Source organism: Sebastes fasciatus, chromosome 1 (genome assembly GCF_043250625.1).
Source record: "Sebastes fasciatus isolate fSebFas1 chromosome 1, fSebFas1.pri, whole genome shotgun sequence".
Lineage (NCBI taxonomy): Eukaryota > Metazoa > Chordata > Actinopteri > Perciformes > Sebastidae > Sebastes > Sebastes fasciatus.
Genome location: NC_133795.1, coordinates 12769450 through 12783137, shown reverse-complemented (window position 1 = coordinate 12783137; position 13688 = coordinate 12769450). Strand labels below are relative to the sequence as shown.

At 39.4% G+C, this 13688-nt stretch overlaps 1 protein-coding gene across 1 annotated transcript in view; it reads right to left on the bottom strand.

Annotated features, from left to right (window-relative positions):
• LOC141764680 (vitamin D3 receptor B) overlaps positions 1-13688 on the bottom strand; it is a 39369-nt gene that overhangs the window by 7861 nt on the left and 17820 nt on the right. The window contains exons 5-9 of the mRNA XM_074630069.1: positions 12174-12370; positions 10707-10806; positions 8499-8679; positions 3344-3495; positions 1131-1247 (exon numbers count right to left, since the gene is read on the bottom strand). Coding sequence (XP_074486170.1) covers positions 1131-1247; positions 3344-3495; positions 8499-8679; positions 10707-10806; positions 12174-12370 — 747 coding nt within the window. The remainder of the gene's footprint in view (positions 1-1130; positions 1248-3343; positions 3496-8498; positions 8680-10706; positions 10807-12173; positions 12371-13688) is intronic.

The window sequence follows — 13688 nt, the reverse complement described above, 5'->3', positions numbered from 1 at the left end:
TAAATAACTCTCCCCACCAGCAGGTAGCGGTAGTTTTGTCATTCAAAAAAGGGAAACTGGAAGGCCGAGGACTGCGGAAATACGAGCCGTTGTCATGATACGTACATGAAACAAAGTGTATATTGTGTATAGTGTGGATATTTCCCAACAAAATGGCCATCTGGAATGATCAGGTGAGACGAAGATGAAAATGAGAAGAACACTGTTTTTCCGCTTGACTTTACTCATTGGTTTGCTCTCCTCACGTCCGTTTCTCTTCTCTTGCACTGATTTTGTTTAAGCTGAACCGCCAATCAGAGTGATTTCTCTCACTGGCAGGCTCCACCGCCGATTCAACATGCTGATCCGGCCGAAAAAACTCGGGCAGACTAGAGCCGACAGTGCGAGACACACCGAAAAAACTAGGCCAACAAACGCTCACCAGATAAAGTCGGTCTTTCGTACATGCCTAATTGTTTTCATTTGGTCTGCTTTAACTTGTTCACTGTGAAACCAAACAAACCAAAAGTATAAATTTCACTGTGATTCGGACTAGCCAAACGGACTATGGCTTGTGAAAGCGCTGTTGAGACATTTGTTACACAAACTAAAAAGCAACCAAAATGAACTGTTAATTTATCCACAAAAACAATCTCCAATTGTAAATTAACATAAAAATGTATCTCCTTTGTGTTTGTATATTTACCGTTGTGGTCAGGTGGCCGGCTAATTTTAGATCAGGGAGAGCACATCTACTGAATAATGAGGTACCTCATATACACATACAGGAATTTAAATATCCACTTAGTTACACATGCTTGCTCGCTTGCATAACTATACATGTATAATATATGCACTGCATCATCAGCAAAAATGCATGCATGCCGTACCAAATAAAGGGCAATGCTCACAGGAGACACGAAACGCCTTCAAATAGCTTAGACATACACCTTAAATGTGATTTATATTGACTGACAGATGGAAACAATGCTTCAAATAATATCTAATCAAAATATTTAAGTTGCTCAAATAAAAGCTATAATGAATATATTCTCTATTGGAAAGAAAAAGAGGCAAACAAGATCACTCATAAACAATTCATCATGACCCCTCTACATGTTCCCTCCTCCACACAGTCAGACCCGTGGTACCTGGAGAAAGCAAGCAGATGGCCATCAGCATCACGTGTTCCTCCTCCTGCAGGTTGAGCTTCTTCAAGCCCACCTGGAACTTCACCAGCGGCTCGAGCAGCTCCAGAGTGTGGCCCGCTGCAGAGGACGCAACACATCATTAATGTCTGTGCAGCACATAGAATCAGCTTCATACGCCATCATAGAAGGAAGGTCCCTCTAGGGAATGTCCCCATCACGCTAACTCATTAATATTTCATTTTGTCTGTTGGAATCATCTCTGGTGAGGATTTTTTTTTTCTTGCATGCTGATCATTCTACAGGTTTGTTTTCACTAAGAACTACCAGCTGAGAATTTCTTTTAATCAGCGAATTTGAATCGCTGTATATGCCATTTCTTAGGGGTTTTGTTTTTTTATGTAGATGCAGAAATGAGAAGCAGAAATACTGATCAAAAGTTTTCATTGATTATCCCGACTGTCCCTCCATTCCCTCTTTTTAATGGCTGGTGCTGTGTATTGAACCTCAATGCTTTTCTGAGCACTGACTAAATTGTGCCTGTGGCAGTGAATATGTTAGCACCAAATGCTTTTTTCAGATGAATTAATCTTTGTAATTAATAAATTAACTCTAATGAATTATTCTTCTTTTTCTTCTACAACCGTTTGTGTTAAGATAATATTAAAGGGTAACTTTGGTCTTTTTCAACCTGGACCCTATTTTCCCATGTTTTTGTGTTTAACTGACTAATAGGGACAACAGTTTCTGAGCACTGTCAATGTACGTCCACTAAAAGTGCTTGTTTTTGCCGATGACAGGCTCAGATTGTTATTATAAGTGTCTGACATCATGGAGAGAGTCTTGTTCAAGGAAAAGTCTTGTTCTGAAATCCCGCGAGGTGACGTGTGCCTGAAGACTGCTGGGCAGAGTGTGTTGTGTTGGAGTACAGAAAGCGTAGCTTACTGTTATCTAAAATATTTTCAATGTCAGGGTTGAAGATTTAGATGATTTTGACAATGTGAATGAGGTCATTGAATTCGATTGCAGCTCCCGTGTCCGGGATATTTTGGCTTCACTTTTGTACAGTAGGAGGAAGTGGAGACACGTCGTCCATCTTCATATACAGTCGATAGCTGTGACCCTACGCCCACAGAGGAGGAATGCTGTAAAGAGTGGGAACTGTTGTTGCCTGATATTCAGATTTCACAACGGGACTTAGATACAATAACAAACAGAACGAATGAAGCTTACGTTTTATTTCTCTGTAGGGTCATTTCCATAATGTTGTCAAACACTTATAATAACAATCTGAGCCTGTCAGTGGCAAAACAAGCAAAAACGACGCTGATGGTTACAGCGTTCTCCCTCAATTTTGGACCAATTTAAAAATGTTGTCCTCATTAGTCACTTAAGACACAAAAACATGGAAAATAGGATCCAAGTTGAAAAATACCAAAGTTACCCTTTAAAGATTGACACATTTTAAAGATTTAGTTTTTTAAAAGTTGAGTTTTAAAAAGTTTTTCTGGAAAAACTGTTTTACTAAACAAAATGAATAATTGAAAAGTATCACTTTGATCAGTATAGAAACTAAGATATTGTATTGGACTTTTTGAAGGTTACAGCAGTAACCATGACTGCCATGTTACATAAAAATCTTACTAATGAACTGCAACTGTGAAACATGGGCTAGAATTAATTTGAAATCCCTGGTGGAAGAGAGTTTAACTTTTATACTAGTATACTATTGATTACTGCATGAGAAAAACACATCAGCGTTCCAGTCATGTTCATGTCAACTATTCAGTGATATTTTAAGAAGAGCTGCTTCTGCTGGCCCAGACAGTGGATGTTTTGTGTGGTGAGCAGGTCAGGAGAGACATTCTTTGGTTGATCCTAGAGAGAGGGGTCTTGTTTGAAAGGCAAATGAAAGCCGTACCCACAGGGGCCTCTGCGGATATGTAAGACTGGTTTTGCAGGAAAAAAAAACGTGCATTAGCATCCGTTTCCTATGTGCCTGTGTACACAGGCAACTGCCAGTAACCTCTTCTTTACTCCCACCCTATCTTAAGGCCGGTCTCCTTCCTTCAAGCTCTGAATAGCAGTGTTAATGTGTAACATGTGCGTCTTTTCTTCAGCTATCAGCAGAGCAAAATGAGTTGACGAGCATGGTCCTAAACACTAGCTTGTGTTCACAGCAGTCAGACTGTACACGTGGCAGAGTTTACACCGACCTTTGGTGACATCGCTGATCTGGTATTTAAAGTCGGGCCCACCACAACTCCAGGACATGTCTTCCAGGTTGAAGCTCTGATTTGAGCGCAGCATGATCACCTCGATGGCGCTGGACTTGAGCAGGGCAATCTGGTCCTCTGCAGTCAGCTCCCTGCAGGGAAAGATATCACTTACTAAGTTGGCAAACCACAAATAATAAATTATTAAACAAATAGTCCTCAAATGATCTGAATCCTGTAGTGCTGGTCGTGTTTAATTAGACAGGAAAGTGGTACAGCAGCAGATAAACACTCCTTGCCCATTCTGCATGTTTATGTCTGGAATATGTCAGTTCATAATAGGGGTGTCGCAATATACCGGTATTGATGAAAACCGGGATATTTAAAAATGAAATATTGATATCATGTTAATAATACACATGTGATAATTAGGGGCTGTCAAAAATAATGCGATAATAATGCAATCGATCTTTCGGGGGTTGTAGCAGGTCGGTTTTAAAGCTAGAGTGAAGATACTGGCATTATATTAAACTAGAAATAAGGAATCCATTGGTATCAACCATGTCATACTAGCTTGTCAAGAAGGAGGTTAAATAATGCTCCAAATATGCACTAAATCTTGGCGAGGAAATGTCATGGTCATTTACAAAGGGGTCCCTTGACCTCTGACCTCAAGATATGTGAATGAAAATGGGTTCTATGGGTACCCACGAGTCTCCCGTTTATAGACATGCCCACTTTATGATAATCACATGCAGTTTGGGGCAAGTCATAGTCAAGTCAGCACACTGACACACTGACAGCTATTGTTGCCTGTTGGGCTTGAGTTTGCCATGTTATGATTTGAACATATTTATTTATTCTAAATGCAGTACCTGTGAGGGTTTCAGGACAATATTTGTCATTGTTTTGTTCATTCCAATATTAAATATATACATACATTTGCATAAAGCAAGCATATTTGCCCACTCCGATGTTGATAAGAGTATTAAATACTTGACAAATCTCTCTTTAAGGTACATTTTGAACGGATTAAAAAATGTATGATTAATTTGCGATTTACTACGGACAATCATGCGATTAATCGCAATTAAATATTTCAATCGATTGAAAGCCGTAATGATAATATTGTATAAATAATACAGCACCTCTTAAATCACGCTTTTGTAGAGTTATGTTTGCAGACTCTCTCTCCACCTCCCTACACTCGTATTTTGGGTACAATTCCTTTGCCAAAAAAGAGTCAAAACACACAGTAAACAAAGCTAAAGATAAATTTGAATGGAGGCATTTCTTTTTTGGTCCAAATTTTTTCAAGATACCATGATACTATCGTTTTCTTTTGGCCACAATAATCGTGTAGTGATAATCTGATATGGTGACAGCCCTAGTTCATAAGTTGTTGTTTAATTCATTTCAATGGAATTTTGCTTATCAATGGTTTACTGGGTCCAAGGTCAGTCGTCAGGGTTTATCAGATACATGAAAGAAACATCCAAAATATTTATTTCTGTTTACTTCCTCCTGCTGTGATGGGTCCCTGTGCACGGAAAGGTCACTTGATAAATCAAGCTGATGCTGTTTTATGCGTCATCACTGTCACGGTGAAAACTTGCATCTGGTAATGTTATGAAATGTTTAGAAAATGAAACTACTGAAGTAGCAGGAGACATGAGCTGAAACCTGCGAGTCTTCAGGGGAGGTCTGGGGTGTTTTTCAGGGCTTAGGGAGCAGATCATAAGTGGACAAACATTCCAGAGGTAATCCGACCACGTCCATCACTCGCTGCCGGTGGGAACGATAACTTCCAGGAAATACAGGCCCCGACTCGTTTTTAGCCTCGACTTAGGGGTGACCCCCTAGAGACACTGAGCGTTTGTCAACACACTGAGAGACAAACACGCTGAAAGGCAGCAGTTGCCATGTGTGGAAGAAACAAGGAGAAAAAAAAGGTCTTGGCAGGCCATTGTTATTTTGCTTTTACAGTCACAAAGAATGTGCTGGCTCGTGTCTTCCACGGTTATATCATTCTATTCTGTTTACTCTGTTCTATTTTCAAGGTTAGTCAAGGTTAAGATATCATATCTCTTAAGAATAAGAATCAACCTTGGGCCATTCAAACTATTAAACAAAAGATAGTTTTTCCTGTAAATAGGCCTCTCACATGCTCTTAAAACAATGTTCATCATGTGATCATCAGATAGAAGACCTGAGGGTGTACATGCAAGACAGACAGGCGACTGCTGAGCACTAGAAGAGTGTCTTCCTCTAAACAGGTCAGACAATCACCCACTAACATACTTAAAGGACTGAACTTCACACTAACGACATGACTGTGGCAAATGTATAACCTCGTCCAGTGAAGGAACAACAAGATTAAAGATTTTCCACAATGTGTTAGCTATCTGTAATATACAGTCTATCAGTAATCTATGGCCTTTAGACCACGGCCATCGCTGTGGCACATTATCAACTAATCAGGCAGAAAAACAAGTAGGTGGACAAAGTCTTCGACGCACATTTAGGTAAAAAGTCACTCGGGAGACATGTAAATAAAAAATACATGAGTTTGAAAAACTCTGTCCGTACATCTTTGTTTAGGAGAAGGTTTTATTTTGCCAGACATCGACATTTGTTTACTTGAGCCGGTCTATTCTATATGCAAACAGAAAACCAACAAAGAAAATCCACAGAAAGTCCTCTGTAAATACTGAAATACAGAGAAGCTCAGGAAGGATGTACCCTCTCCTCTAGCCATATGTCACAGTGGTATGGTTGGCAACATGCCATTATTATTAAAGCGGCAGTAGGCAGAATATTTGTGACATCATCGGGCAAAAATTTCATAATAACCTTTCAGCATATTGTAATTCAAGTGTTCTGAGAGATAACTAGACCTCTGCACCTCCTCATGGCTCTGTTTTCAGACTTTAAAAAATCTAGCCTGTGACGGGAGACTTTGGCCAATCACAGGTCATTTCAGAGAGAGAGCGTTCCTATTGGCTCTTCATTCAACAATTTTACAGCTGAACAGTACACTAAAATATGTTTCTGAAAACATTTTATACGAGAAATAGGCATTACAGTAACAGAATATACTGATTCATATTTGATCAGCGTTGCCTAGTTTGACCGTTTGATTGGAGTTTGCGAGTGATTGACAGCCGGCTCAGAGACGGCAGGCTCCAGCTCGGTTCTGATTGGTTGTTTTCCTCCGGTCTGTGAAATCTTGAGGATGCCATTAGGAGCATCGGAGGACACAGAGGCACATGATTTGTCGATTACCTGTTTCATGCACTACTACTTTATAAAAACTGGTTTTTTTATTAAATCATATTTGCGCCAATCTGCCTACTCAAGCTTTAAGTAATTATTTCTGCTAACTAACATGTTTTCTTGCCATCATATATTGGTGATTGTGAATATGGAAAGAATCTTTTTTGACAGCCTTGGAGTCAAATTCTCTAGATAAGGCATGTTTTCTTCTGGCTAACATCAGTTGTTAACAACTAATTCAGAGTGACAGAGTAAAAACTCTGACAGACAGATGGAACATGGGCTGCAGTCAAAAAGTCAAAACATGACATTGAATGTCTTTTCCTAACCACTTTTCCTTGACCTCGATAGAAAACGTCATGAGGTCAAGGAAAGATGTGATAGAGAATCCATAAGGACTCAGGAAAAGACAACCGTGGTGCTCAGAGATTCGACTGCACTTCACTAGGCTCCGTAATTATGACATGACGGCAGCGGATGTTATTGAAACAGGTCTGCTGTGGTGAAACTGCAATGTTCCGAAGATGGACGACAAAAAGCGCATCTTCGCCGCGTGTGTTCTTACCATGTGGATTCATGCAGGCTGTAAACAGCTTTCCATGACAGGCTGCTTCACCCACAGTGTGTGAAAGAGAGATACCGCAGATCCTTCCTTCCTGCAGCTCTCACACTTTACCATCAACATATATAATAAAGGATTATCTTAAACATGGACAACCCGGTGAAAAATATTACTTCATTACCAAGGTTGGAATTGAAATAAAAAAAGACTATAGGCTGCCAGTCACACAAGTTTATATGATATATGAGTAAATGTTTGAGTCATGGAGAAGTGGTTGGACATACAGTTTAAGTGAATACTTCTACTTCTTTTCGGACATGTAATATTTATCCAAGTTGATTATTTGTTTATTGACAGTTTGTTAGGCCAGTGGTTCCCAACCTGGGGACTGGGCCCCCCCTTGGGTGGGCGCCAAAGATCCCAGGGGGTGTACCAGGATTTGTCTGCTCTGAGGTTGTCAAAATTTGATTTGCTCATGTATAACCAAAATCATAATAACACACTTACTGGATAATTTACACAAAAGTCTATGAATACAACTATATAAAAATATATATTTTTCCTTCTTAGTAGCAAAATCTAACAAAATATTCCACCTCAATCCATATTTGTTGGCATTTAGCCTTTCAAAAACAACATTTTCACTGCGGTCAAAAACCTATTTGCTCTCCTGCTTGATGCATCTGTGGGTTGAGCGTTTAAGCAGCAATCTAACAACATTATAAATTAGATTTATTTAACCACAGTAAAAAACTATTTCGGCTCCAACACTATTATATTAAATTAATTGTGTTGTTACAAAAAAAAAATATGTATCTGCATTCTTTTGGCGAATCAGTCAAGACATCATCACTTTATTTATGTTGACAAAACTAACGAGTTTTATTCATTACGGACAGTTGATTTAATAAAAAAAAAAAAGACTAATTTTATTTTTTTTTTTTTTTTTTTTTTACTTATTTGTTAAATGTTCAAAATAAATAGCTATGAATTAAGTGAAACGAAATGGTTGTTACTGTCAACAACATAACATGAATGCAAGATGGGCATGTTGTTTGTTTTCATGAATGGCCGAATGGTGCGTCGCTTTAAATTTGTAAAGTATGGTCCAGTGTATCCTACGCTAAAGGAGAAAATAAAGGAAGCATTGAAGCACCTTTCCTTAGCATTTAGAGAGTTTAAACAGCTTTTATCATGGCTGCCACATAGATACTTCTGGGTCATTTCACTCAGTTAGGAACCTTCCTAAGCAAAAAAAGACCTTTTAACCGCAGCCATGCTCTCCACACACACACACACACACACACTCTCACATACCTGAACCCAGGGATCATCTTGGCAAAGCCAATGACCTTCTGGATGCTGTAGGAGACCAGGTCAGCCAGGTGGGGCAGCATGGAGAAGCTGGAGGCCTCCTCCTCGCTGGAGTCGGGGCTGCTGCCCTGCTCGTGGTACATCATCAGCAGGTTGTTGAAGTTCATTTTGGTGTCTACCGACTCTGCAGTGATTGAGATGAAGACAGCGGAGCAGAGCAGAGAGGAGGCAAGAGGGGAAAAGAGGAGAAAAAGTAGAAATCCATGACAATGTCACACTATTCCTTCATGAATAGACGCAGTCTGTGCTGAGAGGACCGAGAGAAATCACGAAACAGAGGGGGCTTGTTGATGGAAAGGATCATCTGAAAATACACGAGTGTCAGGTCAGTAGGAGTGAGATGAAAGCTTAGATGACAGCTACGACAACATGTGAAGCATGCAGAGCTTGCTGCTGGGGTTGTTTTGAGTCATTGGTTTCCGCTGAGTGTTGGCGGTGGGCCACGGGACCGTGTCCCTCGCTGTGTTTGCTCCATTAGTGACGGATGCATTAATGAACTGATGTTTACTAGTGGGAGTCAGGTGTCTGGGGGGGGCAGGCCATTCACAGAATTTCCACTGATTTCTCAGTAAAGCAGCGTGACAGATTATACACGCCAACATGCAAACGGCTGAAGCGCCTCAAGTCCAGTATTAACTCTTTCGATAATATTTCAATTGTGTACGATAGTTTCACTTCCTATTGAAATTTCAGTCATTTTTCTGTAATACATCATAATTTCAGTGAGATGACACATCTTATTCTTCCTTGTATTAATATAAGATTTATTTCTAGAGGATTCCTACAAAAGGGTGAGTGTGCAGGACATACTAGTTTCATTGTAACCCTAAACCAGGGGTAGGCAACCTTAGGTAGCTTAAGTGCACACTAGCAGTAAGTGTGCAAGAGAGTTTTTTTGGAAATATTGAAGTGCCCTCTTATCCTCATGCCGAATCAACACTTTCGCAGCCTGTTATTTACGGTAGTTTAATTGATTTTTTTCCCTTTGCCCTACTCTTCCTCTGATTGGTTAGTACTTGCTGCCTTCTTCGCAGAATTTGATAAGTTTATTGCTGATGAACAAGATTGGTGGAAGGTCGGTAGGGTTCATGATTTCAACTCAGATGTGGATGTTATCATAAGGAAGGCAGCCTTCTTGTATAGAGTTCTCAAATATAACTATAATGTCCTTATTACTGGAGATTCTTTTTTTTTAAATGTTAATATGCACGTTGCCTATATGGTTGGAATAAAATACAGATCTTTTGGGGATTTAAATTTTGATGTAGTGTCTTAATTAAACTTAATGTTTACCTTTATGTTAATATGGCACACTAAGGGGGTCAGTTAAGCATAACAATTGTGCATTTTGCAATAAAAGCAACACATTTGGCACATACGTAGGTTTATATGTTATGAAAAGATATAGATATCGTGGAGCTGCAAATTTGCAGCCATTTTTCAAAATGGCCACCAAATATTCCAAAATGTTGCAGAAAACTGATTTTATGACTCTTTACGATATCCAAGGTGTGTTCAAGCAGATTAGATCAGATGTCAGAAGATCACCGACATGTTTTTATTACTTTTTAAGGGTGCTTTTAAAAGCCTTTAACCTGAGAAAAACACGAAAACCAAATAAAATGAGCATGGTCACTTTAGGGTCACACTACACCCCCTTGCCTTCATGATAGAATGACAACCTCCTCCTCAGTTCTTGGATCATGCCGTAAACCGGCCAACCTTTTTTATATATATTTATACAACTATATAAATTGTTTTAACAGCCATGACCATGTTCCTTTTATTTGGTTCTCACATTTTTCTCAGGTTAAAGGCTTTTAAAAAAGCACCCTTACAAAATAAAGAGGTCAAAAACATGTCTGTGATCTTGTGACATCTGATCTAATCGGCTTGAACACGTGCAACATTTTGGAATATTAAGCGCCTATATAAAAAATTATATCTTTTCATAACATATAAACCTACATCTGTGCCAAATGTGTTGCTTTTAATATTATATGAATATTTCAGCTTAGCTGCCCCACTAACTGATTAAGAAGAAAATTGAAAAAATGGCACTTCATATCAAAAAGGTTGCCGACCCCTAACCTAGACAGTCACTGTTTTCACTTGACTGTGAGTGAAATCTCAATAGTGTGTGTCTCTTACCTGGAGAGTGACTGAAGGAGTCAGAGGAGGCATCTGACAGAGAGTGGAGAGAGGCAGCTCTGCTGGCGCTACGCGTCACTGGGCCCTCGCGCACAGGAGGCTAGAAAAGGGCACGTAGAAATACAGCAGAGGATTTTTATATAATATAAAAGACAGCAGAGGATTTTTAAACAAGTCTAGTCACCAAATTTTGGATCATTATATATCGATGCAGTACAAGAAAATGAACCTTATTAACTAAATAATATCATATCACCATGAAACTTCCCCAGTTGATCACTTACATTTATTACAAGTTTTCTGAAAATGTATGATTAAATATGCAAATGAGGCATTATCTTATCAAATATGTGCTAATTTGCACAGACTTCTGAAAATTGGATAAAGCCATGTTCAACATCTTTGTTTCATTTTGTTGACATATTAGAGTTAAATGTTTTTGGGATCTCTTTTCATCACTCCATAAAGCCATAAAAAATGAATTTTCGCCATACTTTTCAGTATAAACTGTTCTATAAATCAGGCTATGAATGATATATGAACAAACCCCTCCATAAAAACATTCAGACAGTACAATCATTTTTCTTTTGAGAAAATGGCCTTTAAAGATATGTGTTGTAAAAATCCATACATTTTGAAGACACAACAGGTGCAGGGAAAAACATGTTAACTAATAGATATCATCATGAAACTTCCGCAGTTTATTACTTACATTAAGACAATATTTTTTTGTATTACAAGTTTTTTTAAATGTCAGTTTAAATATACAAATGAGGCATTATCTAATGCTGACTTTTGGTGAATTTAGGAGAACTCTACAGACACAAATAGACAAAGTAGTAAAATAAACACCTAAATGTGTATTTTGGATGTTTTCTTTCCACTAGTCTGAAAGTAGACATGTTATGGAAGCAAAATAGCCCAAAATCTCAAAATTGACCAGACCAGTGCGAGCCGACCAATTTGTATACATAATTCAGATTCTCATTCAAAAATATAGAATGTGCAGTTTTGTTGACTATCTGCTAAAAAAAATGGGATTGAATTGCTGGACTTGAGTATGGCTGCACTAAGGTTAAATGTCTAAACGGACAGAGGTGTTTGATGGAGATTCAACACGAGAGTTTTGTAGGAGAAATGGACCGCCGAGTGTGATATTTGTGTGTAAACAATACAAGACATGACTGTTGTTGACAGGCAGTGGAGTAAAGCTGAAGCAGAAAGAAATTCTGATGTGAGGAAGCAAATAAACAAACACTGAAATTCTGTGAGTATGCAGTTAATGCAGGTAATGTTAAGATCCCTGTGGAAGTGAAAAACTGTCAATCTAACAGAGCTGGAACAGTTCGTCAATCTTAACACTATCAGAACAATATCTGGTGTATGCATTTTTGTGAATTGAAATAAATCTGACTGCAAAATGTTGATAAGATGATGATGAGTATAACTGTATTAAAAGACACAAACCCTGAAGCGGCAGAAGTCAGAGTAGGAGTCATCATATGTTTTGTGGTGCGCCTCCACCAGCGTGGCGATGACCTGACTCTGTTCGTCACTGAGCCGGGGCCGCCGCGCCTCCTTCTCCGCTTCGCGCTGTGCTTCATCATCCTTCCTGCGTTGAATCAGGTCCTTCTTCCTCTGCACTTCCTCGTCTGTCAGGATGACTGTGGGGGGGGGGGGGGGGGGGCAAGTATAAAGACACAAAGAGGGACAGTGTTACGATTATATACACACACACACACACAGGAAAACTAAACTTTAGAATAGGGGTGGCTGATATATATTGGATACACTCGATGTATTGCGGCTTGTTTCTGCATGGGATGTGGTAAATTACTATATCGGCAACATCGAGTACAAATATTAACGGTCAGGTTATCTTTTTAAGCCGGTGGCATGAGGCTCGCTTTGGCGTTTCGTTTCTCCTGCGGCTCTCTCCCTCTCACACAGACACACTCTCCTGGGCGAGTGTTTGTGGCGTATGAGCGAGGATGTGCGTATGGGGCGTGTGTTTTTGGATCTGTAGGGAGGCAGGAAATAGGGTCGTGTGTAGAAGGGAAACAGCAAATTGGGGAAACTCTCACGAGATGGTTAAGGTTAGGCACTGACCTTGAATGGTTAAGGTTAGGCATTGACCCTGAAGGGTTCAAATTAGGCACTGACCTCGAATGGTTAAGGTTTGTCATTGACCTTGAATGGTTAAGGTAAGGCATTGACCTTGAAATGGTTACATTTAGGCATTGACCTTGAATGGTTAAAATTAGGCACTGACCTCGAATGGTTAAGGTTAGGATAGGTCGTCAGGCAGCGAGTATCGCGATTGTTTTGGCAAGTTTTTGTAGATCTCAGATTAGATTTTGCAAGTTGCCTTCTAGACACAGCCAGAAAACAGGAAAAGAGCCCAGAGAGCGCGAGAGAAGTGAAGCGCCAAAGTGAGTTCATACATCTGGAGGTCAGAAACGCTGATGGAAGATGCCAGCGTCCTCTTTGAAAAAGACGGTCAAACTAGCCCCTACGTTGTTTTGCGGTATGTGTACTGTATATAGTAGGCATTACGGTAAGAGCGTGTAAGAACTGGCTTCAAAATAAAAGCAAGTCAGTCTGTAAATAATAAAGTAATAAAACAAAATGAATAAATATGAAATAACAAATAAAATGAATGATCATTTTAAAAACTACTGCCTGCAAACTTAATATATATTAGATACTAAAAATATCAAGATATTCTTTATAAGCCATATCGCCCAGCCCTACCTTACAATACAGTTTTTTTTTCTTTTCAGTATGCGCCTATGTTTTACATTGTGATGACAGCTATGTCAATGTGGTGTTGTGGGGTTGTTATTCTCTGGAGGAAGAGAATGGGAGGGGACGGGTCCATATGGAGACCCCTGCTGCAATGAACAAGTGAATGCTTTGTCTTTGTTCTGTTCGCTCCTTGTTGTTCTAACCACTGAATTAGCTCACAGAGACAGAGAGGGA